We start from the raw sequence: 18,524 nt of genomic DNA on the forward strand, positions 1-18,524 counted from the left end.
CAGAAGTCAAATAACCAAAAACAGAAAACACTTTATAATCTTTTGCAGTCCTTTAAACCCAGTTTCTCTTTGTAGGGCACTGTGCTGAAATCATGTTTAGACATTATTTAAGGTACCCAACTGAAATTTCAAAAAAAATTTTTCTAGTCTCCCCCCACTGGACCCCCCCTAATATTTTTCTGAGATCAGTGGCAGTCCGGAAGACCATTATATTTGGAAAGGGAATGACGATAAGAATCTGAGGCAGGATATAGTTGAAAATGCCAAACAAATACAAAGAAATAAAATCCAGGCCTACAAATGTTCACGTAACCTTCTGACAAACCGCATCAACAGCCTAAAATGCCACACCACCCCTCTACGTAGGCAGACAATACCGGCAAGAATGCTGATGGATCTGTTCGTACAACTACCTAACTGATGATAGTTTTCTGGACTTGTTTTCAAAGCCCAAAAAACCAAACACACTGCCACTTTTTAGGGAGATCTAAAGAACACAAAATCCTGAAAGGCATATGTAATAAGGACTCACTCACGCTATTTAAGAGTAGCTATTGAGAGCTTTGTCCTATAGGCAGATGCCCAGTGAAATGCAATTAAAAAACAAACACTTACTGTGGACAGGCATACAAGATTGCCAAACTATAATTTGGTTCCCTATGTATCTACAATGTTCTTGCAAGACTATTTAGATTTCTTTCAAAGAAAAAAAAAAGCTAAACCATGCAGAACTGGCTTGAACAATACCAATGGCAAGGAAAAAAAAAAAGCTTCGACAGTGAGTTTCCTACTAGAGGAGAAATTAATGGAGAAAGAAGGGAAAAGAAAGTAGCTGAATGGTGGAAGACAACCAAGAGCTTCTCTTCTGATCCATTTCTACTCAGCTTCAGACAAATATTCTCCTATTCTTGCTTGTGTATTTGGCTCAAGACAAACCACATCTCTTCTAGAACAAGCATGGGGGAAAGGTTTTTCTACAAATTCAAAGCAACACAAACTGTTACTTAAGTCTTCTGCATTTTAAATATTACATACTTTAAGTGGTTTCTCGTTTGGTTTTTTTTTTTGGGGGGGGCGGGGGGGCAGGGGAAGTTGCCTGAAACTACAGAAGGACATGTGCTTTACGAACAGGTGTCCCAACTGCATTTCACTCAAAGAGAGAGCCAGGTAGCATCAGTCCATTGTATTGATTGAGCGCTTACTGTGTTCAGATCACTGCACTAAGCGCTAGGGAGAGTACACTTTAACAACAAACAGACACGTTTCCTGCCCAAAACGAGCTCACAGCATCATTTTGCTCTGGAGAACAAAACTAGTTTTCAAAAAAAAAAATAAAAATACACAACAACATGCATTTCAAGTTATTAGATTAATTTTTTTTATCACCGAGAACCTTGAGACAGATTTAGTCTATTTGGATTTTGTTCATCATCACTCAGAGTCTCTTGAAAAAGACAATGGAAAATATCCAATGAATGGCCCTCGAGCGATTAATGAGACCACGTCTTAAATGTCCACAAATTGTTGGTAGGATCCGAATGATAATTACGGTATTTGTAAAGCGCTTACAATGTGCCAGGCACTGTACTAAGCGCTGACAATACTAGAGATATGCCACCCTGAAAGCCCTTTGCAACACAGGAAGTTTTGGAACCTCAGGGTACCTGAAGACCATCTCTGTTCAACCCGCACTGTCAACTTCTGTTTTCCCACACAACGACCCAAGTCGACAAATGGACTTACCTATACTGGGCGGGCTGCCATAATTAATTGGCGACTCCGGAGGCCTTCCGCAATGTAAGGCAGCAAGAGCCGATCCCTTCCACACGACGTGCTTGCAGCCTATTGAATAATTAAATAGATCAAGACACGCGCACACACATATTTATGTCGAGCCACACCCAAAAAGAGGGAAAAGGGTCTTTTGTAAAGTTGCCGTACTTTTGTTTGTGCGAAGCAAGGACTGTCTTCCCGCTCCCAATAACGTTTGCACTCCGGGGACGCTTTGAGGAATCTCTTGCTCTAGAAGCGGTCCTAGTCGATGGCATATTTGCAGCAAGTGATCGGGTGCCAAATGTCTGTAATACTTCACCTATTATACGAAACAGACAAACATCACAAACAAAATTGCTCAGAGGAAGGTGAACCTTATTACTGGTGCAATTCTCTCTTTAAAAAACACTGTTTAGACGTTTACAGGGATGACTTTTTTAAGGCCAACTATTGACTCTGGTTAGTCTTTCTGTCGATTTCTTCAATGGAAAACAATAGCTACTTGACACACTTTACATGTTTACTTTTTGTGAAATACCTTGTTTTCCCAATAACCTAACTGCTCTAATGACCAAGCCCAAAGCCCAGCTTAATCTTCAAAGAAAACATTCCCTGACCCACCTGAGTGCGAGGTCAACTGTAAAGATCGCGGTATTGTACGACTCCGTTCGTTTTTACTTAAAATTTTCATCTAGTGAAATTTTAAAGCCACAGGTTATTTTGACAAGGTAAATTATATAATTATCCGTTTCATCTTAAATCTTTGCCTCTGGGGGATAAAGCCGAGGAAAACCAAAAGGACTGGGTGACGAGAGCACTTATTAATTGCACAATAGGAGCATTAACTAAAAATGACTGTCTAAATTAAGGATGTCACTCGTTTGACTCTAGTAACATACGAGCTTGAAACGGGATTCAAAATGGAAAAGCAAAAAGGAATTATTTTACGGGCTTAAATGATGATGTCTACTAGAGAATTCTGCACAAAGCAGGTACGTGAAGATTAGGATTACTAGGTCTTTTGAGTATCCGAAGAGTTTAGCCCATTTATCCAAAAATCTTCAAATCATTCTGCATAGAGGGGAACACATTTTGCAGAAAATCTCATCAAGAAATCTATTACTTTCGATGCCAATTAATGAGGTATTTCAATGTGTAAACAACTGCTGCGAGCCTGGGAATCTGAAGTCAAATTAGAAGGAAAAAAACCCACTTCATTTTTCCCTCGACGAGTACATTTTTTCTGCAGCAAAACCTACTGAACTAGATCTATTTGAGAGTGGTAATGACAGCGTGATTCTTCTGACTTCAAAACCCCCCTACGTTACATCCTACAGTGGAGGCTTGCCGTGTTTTACTGAACTGCAGAAGGTCTGACTGACATTTGAAGGAAACTGAATATGGTTTATACGTCTCACTGTTCCCAATTAGGGGGAGTAGGCCCTATTGTTCATCAAAATGTGCTCCTGTCTTGCAGACAGGCTGTTATCACATTTGGTTTTGGAGCAATTTCCAGTATGAGGAGTGAACTACGTAACAGAAGAACTACAGATTTCCAGCGCAAAGACTGCCTTCACCATCTTACGCTTTTGTTACAAGAAAAGGGCTCTGACATTCTTCTGATCTTCCGCCCGGCACGTGCCTGACTTCTGGTTGCTTTGCTTTCGGACTGGAAACTAAAAAGCTAATGCTTTAATGCCCTCATTGAATGCTCTGTTCTATATGAAGACTCCAAAAATATCCGTTCACCAAAAACGATTCCTGACTAAACTAGAAAGTTTAAGCAACCCACAAGAACATAAATATGCATGTACACATATATAGATGTATACAAACATATATAGTCGAACCTCCTGCTTTGAGAACACTGACATCACCTTAGTTGAAAAATCTACCTTATATTTGAAGTTTACGTAGCACACACTTACACCCAAACCCGCATCAACAAATCCAGTAAATTTTAGGGCCCGGCAAAAAGTCGTAAAAGCATGACTAGAAAGGAAAGATTTAATTGATATCGTTAACACAGAGGCCCAAAATAAAACGTAAACTGGAACTACTTTCATGGTGGTTGTTCATGTTTGGTGTTCACTAAATATTCCTTTTTTATCTCAAAGCTAAGTGAACTTTGTTTTATTGATCCTAATATTCTCCTTCCCTCTAATTAATCACTTTTCTGGTTCATTTATACAAGACTTTCAGAACTTCCGTTCTACGTAAAAGCAGTCTATTACGTGGGTGTTTGAGATCCCTTTCTTCCGCTACCTTAAGTGAATATGAACTCTGATTTCCAGTGGTGAGAGCAAGATTAATCTGCGGTGAGAAATTAACCGCAAAAATTAATCTTCCGAACTTGAGCTAAACAATCGATTGTTCCCAGAAAGGAAGGGTGAAACATCCCACTCCCATCCCCTGTAGATTTTCTGAAAATTCGCATTCGATGAAAAGCTTTTCCTTTAAATAAATACAGACCGACAGAGAACCCAAAACCACAAAAACAGTGACACGGCAGGGAAACGCTACACCCGACCCGAGATTCCAACTGACAACGGGGAGCTTAATGCCGTAATTTAATTCCACTACATTCGCGGCTCATTATCCAATGATGCAAAGAAGTAGAAAATAAAAATCGAGGCCAGCAACTCCAACAGGAGACCGCCCTAATCTGATGTGTCAACGGGACATCACGCTACACAGCACACTCAAGGTCCACCCAGCTTTCATATCTCATCGGTCGGCCAAATCCGACAAAGGGCACACGACGGAGTCAGAAGGGCTGGATTCCGATCCCGGATCCGCCGCTCGCCTGCTGGATGGCCTCGGCCGTAACTTCTCCGCGCCTCAGTCTCCTCATCTTTAAAATGGGGACCAAATCCCCGTTCTCCTTCCGTCTCACACTGGGAGCCTTGTGTGGGGCAGGGATCGTGTCCCCTCCAACTGTCTCGTATCTACCCCTGGGCTTGGCACACGGTCTGCGCTTAACGAGAGCCACGAAGGTTATCGGCGCGTTACCGGCATCGCCGACCCGGAATCACGAGAGAGGTCCTAAGAAGCCGACGCGCGGGGCAACGTGCCACGGTTCGTCAAAGAGAACGGGAGATGAGCGGCGTCGGCCGGGTGAAGCGTGAACTGAAAAGAGTCACGCACCAGGATGGGCGAGGCACGTGTCTAAAAAATCCGGGACGGCAGAATCCCAGGAATTGTAGTGGAGCGGGAGATGACCGGAAGCTCCAGCGCCAGACGGACAGCCTGCCGGCAGTGGCCGCTCCTGGAGGAGAAATTTCGGGGCGACCGCGAAGCCAGGCGGCAGATTTGAAAGCAGCAGCAGGTGTGGCAACTGGCAAACACCAAAGCAGAAAAGGCCAATCTCTGTACGCAGTGGGGAAGGTGAGTCATGAGCTGATGACTCTTTTCAGCCCCATCCACACACGCGAATAGGCTCGGCGTAAACAGCGTGATCTTCAAAAGCAACTATTCATACTTATCACAAACAAAACCTTTTTTTTAAAAACTGTCTACCCTTTGTCTCACTTCCAGATCTATTATTGGCTCTAAGTTTTGCAATATCACTTTTTTACATTCTCAATAATTCCTACTTGCCAGTCTCCTTCTCCCCTTCCTTCAACTGAGTTTCAATCAAACAACAAACAGTATTTATCGGGAGTCTACGGGGTGCAGAGCATTATGCGGTTGAGAGAGTATAACAGTTTGAGGATTTTTTTTCCAGAATATTCCTATGTACAAAACATCCTGTCTCTTCAGATATTCATTTCCCCTTATCTCTAAAATGGTAATAGACCTCCTCACTAGGTTTGAAACCTTGCCTCTATGTGCACTTTCGAGTTCAAAAACAAATAGTATTTTGTCAGTAACAAAACCAACTGCCCAATTCTCACTGCAGGGAGAAGCCTCAAACCTATTACTCAACTTATTAAGGTGACATGCTCTCTAAATAACTCAGCTCACTGTTTTTGAAATAGACCAAAAATATTAAGTTGCCCCAACTCAAAATATTTGGTTTACTTTTTTCCCCATTTGTCTTTTCTTCTGCAGGTCTCCAAAAATTTCCTCTATGTGGCAAACATTTTCCTTCTTTATAGAGAACCCTAAGTTACGTCAGTTTCCCCAATTTCCCAACGCATCCCGGCAAACCAAACAAAAAACTATGTAAAACCCAAACTCAAGTTCAATACTCACTACACCAACTAAGCCTTCTCTCAGGTTTTATGTGTTTTGTTTTTTTAATGGTATTTAAGCACTTACTATGTGCTGGGATTCTAAGCACTGGGGTGGATACAAAGTATTCAGGTTGGACATTGTCCATTGTCCCACATGGAGCTCACCATCTTAATCCCCATTTTTCAGATGAGACAACGGAGGCACGGAGAAGCGAACTGACTTGCCCTCATTGTGGGCAGGGAGTGTGTCTGTTTATTGTTATATTGTACTCTCCCAAGCGCTTAGTACAGTACTCTGCACACAGTAAGCACTCAATAAATACGACTGACAGGGCACACAAGTGGCAGAGCAGGGATTAGAACCCAGATCTTTCTGATTCCTGGGCCCACGTTCCATCACTAGGCACGCTGCTTCTCTGGTGTGACCTCCCTATTACCTATGTCACTGTCATTTAAGTAATCTAATATCGGTCCCCGACTACTGCGAATCAGTGAGCTGCTCACATTAACCAGGACACGTCATCTACCTTAAAACTCATTGACAGAAGCATTTAAATGGCTTTTTAAAAAAAAATTTCCCATCTTGACCTCAGAGTATAATTAATCTTTAGGAACCGGTTCGGAGGAAAAGGCCAACCACACAGAACCGTAACGGAATTTTTAAGAAGCTATCCGATTTAAATTCCTCTCAGAAGCATATAAAGGAAATCTAAGATATATTACTTTTCAAAACTCCGTTGCAAAACTAATTCTTTGATTTTACACTGATCGCCACTTTCGAGAACTAGTAACAATTCCTAGAGATTTGGCCAAATAGAAAACAGCGTATCGACAAACCTTCTGCACCACTGAAAAAAAGGAAAATGTGACCAAAACAAGAAATCCAAAAATAAAAATAAAACAAGTCTATTTAGAAGCAGAGATCTCTAGAGGCCAATCTCTCTACATCGGACTTCCTGCAGAGGAAGCCCTCTTAGCTTTACCAGTAATTTTTCCTACCGTGAGTTTGATAACAAAAGCCTCATTTCAATTTTATAAAAATTTGACGTAAAACAAATCGGATGCCCTCTGGCTTATTTTTACTTCATTTTTTTTCCTAAAATCACCTTAGAATTAAAATGGATTTAAAACCGTTGACTTTCTGCCCTTCAAACGTTCACTCCGTCAATGCAAATTATTGAATCCTTGGGTGCAGAGCACTGTCCTTAAGCACTTGGGAGAACAGAGTTGGTAAACCTGTACCAAATATTTGGTTAAAAACAAGACCCTCATATGCAAGGGCAGAAAATGGTTTCAGACTGATGCTTGATTTAAACCATGCCCAAATTCATCACACAGTGGATTGGGCACTTCCATAAATAAAGGCTAACAACTACAGTAGAATTAACTAACTTCTCTGGGCCTCAGTTCTCCCATCTAGGAAATGGAGATTAAGAGTGTGAGCCCCACACGGAACAGGGACTTTGTCCAACCTGATTTACTTGTATTTACCCCAGTGCTAAGAACAGTGCTTGACACACAGTAAGGGCTTAACAAGTACCATAATTATTATTATTAACAAAAGCCTCAGAATAGGCTCTGCGATCTGTCCCACAAACCAAAGCACATCAACCTTGATGGGTAATAACGGTGTTTGCTCCTGTGCTGCTCATTCGCTTTCTAATGATGACCATTTAACTACATTAAAAAAAAAATGGACACAGTGATTTTGGGCAGTGGGTAACTTCCCCTTAGAATAGACAGTTAACAGGATCTCATCATGAACGGACCTTGTGGACTAAGAACCCTTAACAGTTAAGAATGCAGTTCCGTTCCACATTTTGCGCTTTACTTTAATCAAGAAAAACCGAAAACCAAAGCAAGCACTTTGTCCGGGATTTGGCCTGACTGCTCCCAAGGCAGAAATCCAAAAACTTCTCGTGTGAAATCTGCAACTCTTCGGACCTTGCGAGCCAGAACTCCTCATCGACAGAGAACTCCATTATTCTATCAATCGCATTTACCGGGAGAGTCCAACACAACGGAGCCAGTAGACACGTCCGCTGCCCACGACAAACTGAAAAGGTTGTAATCCACTTAGTCGCCAAAAAGAGAAAGAACTCAAGGGTCAGGGCAACATAATGGGCCCGCTTTGGGGTGATAAGACCTTGCTTGGGAGCAACTACGTAAGGCAAGAGAAGATGCCACGGGGCTCAGCCTTCAGCCAAGACCTAGACAAGTTTTCTTTTTCCATTCCCCCCATATCCAAACTTCACCAGTTCTCTTGCTCTGTGGCAAGAGCAGGAGATAGACATTAGAAAGGCAAAAAAGAAAGAGGGCCCTTGCAACCCACGGTTTATAATCATCATCATCGCAATGATATCTGTTAAATGCTTTCTATGTGTCGAGTATGGTACTGAAGCCCTGGGGTAGATGCTCTGCACACAGTTAAGCGCTCAATAAATATGAATGAGTGAATGAGATCAATCATATGGGGAACAATCCCTGTTACTCATCAGGCTCACAGTCAAAGAAGGAGGGCAAAGACAGACGCTGAACCTCCATTTTACAGATGAGGAGACCGAGGCACAGACAAGTTAAGCGTCTCTCCCAAGGCCACCCAACAGGCCAGAGCCGAGCGGGGATTAGATCCCGGATCCTCCGACTCCCAGGACCACGTTCTTTCCACTGAATCACTCTGCTTCACCCTGATTAATCCTTTACAGATACTATCAACAGAATTCCCAGATTTCTCATCTCAAACGACACTAAAAGATTATCTAGGCTCAAACTCATTCTCAGTGACCAATAACATTTTCTTCAATTTCTCAATAAACCTTCAACTTTTCTTTAAGGATGGCCCACTAATTTATTCCAAGAATAACATACAACCAAAACGTTTCCAAAATTCACTAAAGTGCTTCATGTGACATTAAATTTCACCAGCGGTCACAGGCAAAACAATTTAGCTACCTGAAAATCTTCAAGAATACCTCATCATAACGGTTTCTGACACATTTCGGGGCTACGGGCTTCATGCAGTAAGCGTATCAGCAATTCCCCTAATCTCTCCACATCTCTGCCTGAGTTTAGATTAGGAAAGCCTATAAGAACACAACCAGAAGTCAACCTCGAAATTTATCATTTCCCACACCAGATGATAGTTCTTCTAGTAAACTGTACATAATACTGACTTTCCTGGGGGGAAAAAAAAATGACAGGAAATTTCTCATTTACCACATCAAATATTTTTTCTAGTAAACTGTACCTAATACCTGATTCTCTTGGGGATGGGGAGAAAAAATAAAAAAGAGGGACCAGAATACCTCGATGTGAATCCTCATTTAAAAATGTTAAAACCATCGGATACTCCTGGATAGAACCAAGTTACTTTTCCAAATTTACATACGAATACCTACACTTTATCTAATTTGCATAGCCCTGGATCAGAGTCAAGGAAACAGCCTCCTCATACAGATCCGCTTTTACTTCCAGGAATGAAGTGTAATTATCATTTTTCATCTTTGGGACTGACAACTTTAAATCGTGGTTATTTCTACGTATAGTCACAAGTGTGTGGGGCGGGGGGAGAAAAGTGACAAAAAATATACAAACCTATCAGTAATTGATCCAGCGGCAGAAGCTGAAGTGAAATGAATATAGTTTTGTTGGGGTTTTTTTAAAATGTTCTAGATTTTAAAAAAACAAAAAACCTTTGAGATGTTCCCAAAAGCGCTGCCTACTTTATTAGCTTTTGTAACTTTATTACATGAATCCCTGGTCAGAGAAAAGACACTACAACAAACAACTTGTTTTGGAGCAGCAAAAGTTGTCATTTGTTGGTAAACGCTCTTGAGATTACCAAAAGAAAACAAAAGACGCCGGCCCTCCAGCAAATTGTTGAAAATCACACGACGAGAAACAGGCATGTGTAGTTTCTATTATGTTAGTCGGGCAGACTTTTCAATAAGATCTCTAACTATAACTAACATCTCATTTGAGGTTGGAAACTTTACGTCTTCATCTTCACCTCCCCTTTGATTTTCAGAACCCTTCCTGAAATGCTAAGGTTCAGCATTCTACGTTCTTTTTGTGGAGGGTGAATTATTAAACCTTTTGGAAATAAAATGGAAGTTCTTGACTACCTAACTAAAAAGCTCACGGTTGTCATGATTATTAAATTACGGTATTATGAAACTGCTATATCGTTTCGTCACTTTTCCCCACAGGCTACTTCACAACACTAATTGCAGGCAGTCTGAAAATTCCAAAATCAGGTCTTTTCATTCTTATCATTCAAAAGGATTACTGAGAACCGAGTGTTTGTCTCAGATGAATCAGAGCTTGAATTTAAAGTACAAAAGTGTCTCGATTCATCTCCCGTTTTACTAGTCCGACTCTCAACATAGGCCACTTCATAACCGGGGCCAGATTTATTTGAAAATTATTTTAAAACTCAAGCCTAGCGTTCGTCATTCACATCAATGAACAGACAGAAAATTGTGCAATGGAAGCTATGCCAAAGACAAAATGTCATATCACTAGTAATACAGAACGAAGAAACTGAGTCCATTAATCATTTCACTAAAATCCTGAATGCCAACTGGACCAAAAATGTTTCACGCTTGCCTGGAATCTTGGAACTGTTTCAACGAATTTTCGGAATTTTATTTTTGAATCTGACATTTTTTTCCTCAGATCTTCAGTTCATTTTCAAAACCATAAATCTTTGAAAAAAAAAACCTGAAAAATGATTTCTCATGCATATCCTACATGGAAAAAATATTTCTCACATATCCACGAATCCTACACACCGGAGCTCTTCCCTCTACTTCTAAACCGTCAAAGGCATGTGGAAAAAAAATCATTCAACCTCTGGAAAGACAGTCCGTGGTGAGAAAGGGCCACAGTAACTGCCTTAATAATGTGAAATGACTCCACAGACCCAAATCATTTCATGTACAGAAATATCAGATAAACTTTTTAATCTCTCACTTTCCACAGAGAACTTTCTCTGGCCCCTTCCTTTTATCGCAAATGAACAACTAAGACTTTAGGCATCAAATGAGGTTGAGATTTTGGCCAAGTTTTAAAAAAAAAAAATCTGGCTAAAAGTACATGGTGCTGTTTTTTTGGGATGTTAAGGCATTTTGCAAATGATGAAACAAAGAACTTAGATATAAGTACAGTAATTACCATTAACAATAGCGGGGGACTCTTTTCAAAACCCTCATTGACTCCATAAAAAGAGCTATCTTGAAATACTTTAAAACTGCAATTGATGCTCTGAAGGAAATTGTTTAATTGGCTAAGAACAAACATATTAAAAGAAAATAATAAAGTAGGGAGCTCAAAAGCTTTCAAGACGTATTTGAAAGTTAAAGGCTTAAATGACAAGAACTAGAGAATGGTATTTAAGCCATCCAGTTTTACTGTCCAAATCAAACACTAATTGCGAACGATAAAAAGCTATTTTAAATTCTTTCACCAAAAGCACGGACATATTTTCCCCTTTCTATAACCATCACCCTCCCATCCTTTTTTAAAAAACAATACGCAAAGCGTAACTGCCCTCAATTATGCCTATAAAAGGAACCTACTCTATGTAGTGTGCTCCTTTTCAAATGCTATAATATCCCTGGCCCTTCCACGTTCCATCAGAAAAGCTTAAAAAAAATTCACCCAAAAAATCGGAATTTGCCATCGACTCTCCTGATCGTGAACGTTCTATTCACTTGTTTAAAATGAGCATAAAACAGGCTTTGAGGCAGGATTTTCACATTAATGTAGCAAATAAGTCTGTTCAAAAACGTATCGGGCCACGTCCTAAAAAAAGTTCTCCCGATTTGGGTGACGTGAAAGGCCACGATGACTCCAGACCCTGTAAGTCTGACGATTCCCACTCAAGTACGTAATTCAGGACTAACTACCGAACATCTGCAATTATCAGAATTCCTCTAACTTGTCTAATCCAACTCGTTTCCTCGGATGAAGTAACGAGACCTCGGCCGAGGGGAACGTTGCCCGTCCGCACACGCTCGCTCGCCGCTAACCACCGAACACGTGGATTTGAGGAATCTCTACGAGTTCCTTGTCCTCTGAGCCCGGCAAGATGCCAAGAAAACCAAGGTGGCCCTTTTCCGAGCTTGCAGGATACAGTCAGCTCTAGAGCTGGCCTTTTTCAAAGGCTGTCCTAGGACTAAGCGCACCCTGCTCTTCCTAGAACGTGGAGAATACAAGGAGTTCCCGAGGAAGCTGAGCGTTCGAGGAAAACTCACGTCGGAGTTTGTGCACCTCGCCCAATCTCACGCCCGACCTCGCGCACGACCAGTTCTTCCTCTGTCGCCTCACGCGCGCTTTGGCCGAACGACATTCTCTTGGCGTTTCAATTCCCGTCTGATCCTCGAAACGCTAGCTTTTCGGAATCAAGACCCCCCCCACCCCCCACTTTTCGGTCCCTTCTTAGGGAAAAAAATTAATTCCTCGATAATCAGGCACAAAACTACCTAATGATGAGTACCCACTCTGGGAAAAAGACTGTACTGGGTACTCCATACGGGCAGGCCTGGCATTTACCATCCCCGTTGGACTTTCCCAAGTACAGCGCTCTGCACACAGTAGGCATTCAATATTACTGATTGATTCAGAACAAGGAAGACTCTACTGAATTGAATGTTCAGTTCAAATTGCTATTGCACCTGAAGAGGTTTTTCGTCCAAGACGAGTGTGAATTTCATAACCGCTTTCCAAAACCAGAAACTTCTGGGAGTAAAATGTGCAGTGGGGTTTTTCTGGGGTGAAGGTACCGTGGACTGCAAGATGGTTTACAAAACCTGGAAGACTGTGAAGATCTGTGAAACACAATTTTCCATTTGACAAATCTACCTACGGGTATTCGATCACGAAGGTATCAATTATTCTAACTTTGTCCTTTCCTCACTTCTCATTGCAACCTCTTCGGGTCATTTCCCCGCAAGGAGTCGGATGAAATGAGCGGGCCCTGAAGGCCTACAAAAGGAGCCACAAGAAGAGTACTTAATTCCTCTTAGTCCCCATAAATTCAACCCCAGGGAACGTGATTTCCACCGATAACCCAGATTTACCCGGATCATCATCCCTACAGGCTGGAATCATTATCTGACCTTGACCCAAAAGAGCAGAGGGTCTTCTTGGCCGTCACCGGCCCAACCGCTTGAGCGGAGGGGCCGATCCACTGCGAACCGGCTAAGATTTTGGAACGGTTTCCCAAAAGTAGCATCTCGAACCCACCGTAACTGGCCCGAAAAGTCAAAAGGGCCTTGTGTAACCATTTGTCCGTGCCCATTTAGCACACAAATCCGCGGAAACGAAAACATCACCTGGAGCATTGCGTGAAACATTTTCATGGCCCCACCACCCCCCTACCTGCTCATAACCATCTCGGACGTGAAACCCGGAACCTACGCACCAAATCCAAAACGGACTTTTAATTCGTGGCTTAGTGGAGAGCGCCCGGCCTTGAGAGTCGGAGATCTTGGGTTCTAATCCCACCTCCGCCACTGATCGGCTTTGGGCAGGTGGCTTCACTTCTCTGGGCCTCAGTGACCTCATCTGTAAACTGGGGATGAAGACTGCAAGGCCCACGTGGGACCACCTAGTTGCCTTGTACGGTGCTTGGCACCTAGTAAGCGCTTAACAAATACCATCATTCGGCGCTTAGAACAGTGCTTGGCACACCCGGATCCGAACACCGCCAGCGGCCCTGGGTGGGTGGGAAGAGGAAGAGCGTTTAGCGCAGGGTGCGGCTTCTCTCTCTGCCTTCCCTTGGGTGAGACGTCCGTGCCGCCGTGCCGGGGCGGCCCGTCCGGGGCTGTTGTGCCAGAGACTTGGAGGGAGGAGAAAGGGGACTGGTGCGGCGGGATTTCCCGGGCGCTTAGCGCAGTGCTCGGCGCACGGTGGGCACTGGAGGACGCTTAGAACAGTGCTTTGCACATAGGAAGCACTTAACAGACACCATCATCATCATCATTATTATTAAATCCGACCGAACAAGGGGCGACGCGGGGGGAAAAAGCGGGCACCTCGGGGGTGCGCGCTTGCTGTCGGGGGCGTGCCCTGGTCATCGTCCCCCCCGCGCATTCATTCATTCAATCGCATTTATTGAGTGCTTACTGTGTGCTAAGCGCTAGGGAAGCACAAGTCGGCAACAGATAGAGACGGCCCCTACCCAACAAGGGCTCACATTCATGATGTGCCTCCCTTCCCAGCACTTTACTGGACACCCCCTGCCCAAAGCGCGCTTTAAGGGGGTCCCCCTCCCCCTTCCCCCCGCGCATTCATTCATTCATTCAATCGTATTTATTGAGCGCTTACTGTGTGCTAAGCACTAAGGAAGGACAAGTCGGGGACAGATAGGAGACGGCCCCTACCCAACAAGGGGCTCACATTCATGACGTACCTCTCCTCCCAGCACTTTACTGGACACCCCCTCCCATAAGGGGGTCCCCCTTCCCCCCCTTCCCCTGCACATTCATTCATTCAATCGCATTTATTGATCGCTTACTGTGTGCTAAGCGCTAAGGAAGGACAAGACGGAAACAGATAAGAGACAGCCCCTACCCAACGAGGGGCTCACACTCATGACCTACGTCCCTTCCCAGCACTTTACTGGACGCCCCCTCCCCAAAGCGCGCTTTAAGGGGGTCCCCCTCCCCCTTCCCCTCACGCATTCATTCATTCAATCGTATTTATTGATCGCTCACTGTGTGCTAAGCGCTAAGGACAGACAAGTCGGCAACAGATAGAGACGACCCCTACCCAACGAGGGGCTCACACTCATGACGTACGTCCCCTCCCAGCACTTTATAGGACGCCCCCTCCCCCCCACCCCCCCGCGCATTCACTCATTCAATCGTATTTATTGACCGCTTACTGTGTGCTAAGCGCTAAGGACGGACGAGTCGGCAACAGACCCCTACCCAACAAGGGGCTCACATTCATGACGTACATCCCCTCCCAGCACTTTACTGGACGCCCCCTCCCCAAAGCGTGCTTTAAGGGGGTCCCCCTCCCCCCCGCGCATTCATTCATTCATTCATTTATTGAGCACTTACTGTGCGCTAAGCGCTAAGGACGGACGAGTCGGCAACAGACCCCTACCCAACAAGGGGCTCACATTCATGACGTACGTCCCCTCCCAGCACTTTACTGGACGCCCCCTCCCCAAAGCGTGCTTTAAGGGGGTCCCCCTCCCCCCCGCGCATTCATTCATTCATTTATTGAGCACTTACTGTGCGCTAAGCTCTAAGGACGGACAAGTCGGCAACAGATAGAGACGGCCCCTACCCAACGAGGGGCTCACACTCATGACGTATGTCCCCTCCCAGCACTTTACTGGGCGTCCCCTCCCCATAAGGGGGTCCTTCTTCACCCCCTTCCCAACGAGGGGCTCACCCTCACGATGTACGTCCCCTCCCAGCACTTTACTGGGCGCCCCCTCCCCATAAGGGGGGGTCCCCCTTGCCCCCCCTTCCCAACAAGGGGCTCACACTCACGACGTACGTCCCCCCCCAGCACTCTACTGGGCGCCCCCTCCCCATAAGGGGGGGTCCCCCTTCCCCCCCCCTTCCCAACGAGGGGCTCACACTCACGACGTAAGTCCCCTCCCAGCACTCTACTGGGCGCCCCCTCCCCATAAGGGGGGGTCCCCCCTTCCCCCCCTTCCCAAAGAGGGGCTCACACTCACGACGTACGTCCCCTCCCAGCACTTTACTGGGCGCCCCCTCCCCATAAGGGGGTCCCCCTTCCCAACGAGGGGCACACACTCATGATGTATGTCCCCTCCCAGCACTTTACTGGGCGCCCCCTCCCCATAAGGGGGGGGGTCCCCCTTCCCCCCCTTCCCAATGAGGGGCTCACCCTCACGACATACGTCCCCTCCCAGCACTCTACTGGACGCCCCCTCCCCATAAGGGGGGGGTCCCCCTTGCCCCCCTTCCCAACGAGGGGCTCACACTCACGACGTACGTCCCCTCCCAGCACTCTACAGGGCGCCCCCTCCCCATAAGGGGGGGGGGTCCCCCTTCCCCCCCTTCCCAACGAGGGGCTCACACTCACGACGTACATCCCCTCCCAGCACTTCACTGGGCGCCCCCTCCCCATAAGGGGGTCCCCCTTCCCAACGAGGGGCTCACACTCACGACGTACATCCCCTCCCAGCACTTTACTGGGCGCCCCCTCCCCATAAGGGGGGGGTCCCCCTTCCCCCCCCTTCCCAACGAGGGGCTCACACTCACGACGTACGTCCCCTCCCAGCTCTCTACTGGGCGCCCCCTTCCCATAAGGGGGGGGGTCCCCCTTCCTCCCCTTCCCAGGGAGGGGCTCACCCTCACGACGTACGTCCCCTCCCAGCACTTTACTGGGCGCCCCCTCCCCATAAAGGGGGGTCCCCCTTCCCCCTCTTCCCAACGAAGGGCTCACCCTCACGACGTACGTCCCCTCCCAGCACTCTACTGGGCGCCCCCTCCCCATAAGGGGGTCCCCCCTTCCCCTCCTTCCCAAAGAGGGGCTCACACTCACGACGTACGTCCCCTCCCGGCACTCTACTGGGCGCCCCCTCCCCATAAGGGGGTCCCCCTCCCCCCTCCCACCGCTCCTTTTCCCGCCGCCGCCCCGTCCCGCTTTTTGTCTTTTCTCTAATCGAGGGCTAGGCCAGCCTCTCCGAAGCTGCGGGAAATTCAATTTTTTTCCGGTCCGACGCGGGCGGGAGGGGAGGAGACCCAAAAAAAGGAAAAAGTTTGATTTTTTCTCGGGTCTGGATTCCCTTTTGGGGGGGGGCGCTCACCAGGTTCTGGTAGGTGCGGGGGTGCTCCTTCCCCGTCCAGTCGGTGCGGCGGGGCAGCAGCTGGGGGGAGGGGGACAGAAAAGGGGGGGACCCCCCCAGGACGGGGTGTCAGTTTGGGGGGGGTCGGGCCGCCCTCCCCCCCCTCTAAAAAAAGGTTATCCTGGTGGGGGGGGGGGGGTCCCCCCGTCTCACCTGCTTCTCGGCCACCTCCCGGATCAGCACCTGCAACGACAAGCAGGGTGGGGGCGGAGGGCGGTGCGGCCTGACCCCGGGGGGGGCCCCCATATTTTCCCCCACCCCCCCCCCCACGACCCCCACCGACCCTCCCCAATGTCGGGCCTTACCTGGGCCGCCTGCTGACAGGGGCCGGCCTCCAGGAAACGCGCGATGAGGAAGTACAGCTCTGTGGGGAATCAATCAATCAATCATTAATCATATTTATTGAGCGCTTACTATGTGCACAGCACCGTACTAAGCGCTCGGGAAGTACAAATTGGCAACATCTAGGGACAGTCCCTACCCAACAGTGGGCTCACAGTCTAAAAGGGGGAGAATGGGGGGGGGGGGACACAACACAAGGCCCAAGGCCCGCCATCAGCCCCCTTCTTCTTCCTTCACCCCAGGCTCCCTTTTCCTCCTCCTCCTCCTTCCCCAGAGCCTTACCCGCCCTCAGCTCCGTCAGGCCCTTCCTGTCGCAGGCCATGGCGGCAAGGAGGGAAGGAATAGAAGAAGGAGGCAACAACAACTCCCAGGCAGCAGCAGCAGAGCAGCCCACCCTGTTGTTTGCGCCGCCCCGGATCCCTCCGCCGGAGAAAAGAGTCCCCCGCGATGGCGGCCCCCCCGGCTGAAGGGAGGCCGTTGGCGGGCCGGGCGGGGAGGAGAAGGAGGGAAACCGAGGCAGGGCCGCGCCGGTTCGGAGGGGGTGGAGCCGGTTGGGGCCGGTTCTGCGGGGCTGGGCCCGGGCGGCGGAGGGATCTGACGCACGCACGCTGCGGCGGGGAGGCGGCCCCGTGTTGGCGTGAGGCCGCCCATGTTGGCGTGAGGCCTCCCCTCCATGGAGGGGCCCCGGGGCTTCTCTGAGGGGGCGGCCCGGCCCCCCAGCGCCCAATCGATCAATCGATCGTATTGATTGAGCGCTGACTGTGTGCAGAGCGCTGTGCTAAGCGCTTGGGAAGGACAAGTTGGCAACATATACGGTCCCTACCCAACAGTGGGCTCACAGTCTAGAAGGGGGAGATGTGAACCCGCACCCCCAGTAGGGCCTGAGGGCAGCCTAAAACCCCCGGCCTCCCCTCAATCAATCAATCAATCGTATTTATAGAGCGCTTACTGTGTGCAGAGCACTGTGCTAAGCGCTTGGGAAGTACAAGTTGGCAACATATACAGTCCCTACCCAACAGTGGGCTCACAGCCTAGAAGGGGGAGACATGAACCCGCACCCCCAGCGGGGCCTGAGGGCAGCCAAAAAACCCCGGCCTCCCCTCAATCAATCAATCAACCGTATTGATTGAGCGCTGACTGTGTGCAGAGCACTGTGCTAAGCGCTTGGGAAGGACAAGTTGGTAACATCTAGAGACGGTCCCTACCCAACAGTGGGCTCACAGTCTAGAAGGGGGAGACGCGAACCTGCACCCCCAGCGGGGCCTGAGGGCAGCCAAACCCTCGGCCTCCCATCAGTCAATCAATCAATCAATCAATCAATCGTATTGATTGAGCGCTGACTGTGTGCAGAGCGCTGTACTAAGCGCTTGGGAAGTACAAGTTGGCAACAT

At 47.3% G+C, this 18,524-nt stretch overlaps 1 protein-coding gene across 1 annotated transcript in view; it reads right to left on the bottom strand.

Annotated features, from left to right (window-relative positions):
- The window catches only part of LOC119940578 (pleckstrin homology domain interacting protein), a 105,502-nt gene extending 88,005 nt beyond the window's left edge, over window positions 1–17,497 (bottom strand). Inside the window, 6 exon segments of the mRNA XM_038760744.1 lie at window positions 1,744–1,842; window positions 1,942–2,092; window positions 16,753–16,812; window positions 16,945–16,974; window positions 17,097–17,155; window positions 17,416–17,497. Of these exon segments, the coding sequence (XP_038616672.1) occupies window positions 1,744–1,842; window positions 1,942–2,092; window positions 16,753–16,812; window positions 16,945–16,974; window positions 17,097–17,155; window positions 17,416–17,455 (439 nt within the window). The 5' untranslated portion in view covers window positions 17,456–17,497.
- Window positions 17,498–18,524: the final 1,027 nt, after the last annotated feature.

This window comes from Tachyglossus aculeatus, chromosome 19 (assembly GCF_015852505.1).
Source record: "Tachyglossus aculeatus isolate mTacAcu1 chromosome 19, mTacAcu1.pri, whole genome shotgun sequence".
In the NCBI taxonomy this organism is placed as follows: Eukaryota; Metazoa; Chordata; class Mammalia; order Monotremata; family Tachyglossidae; genus Tachyglossus; species Tachyglossus aculeatus.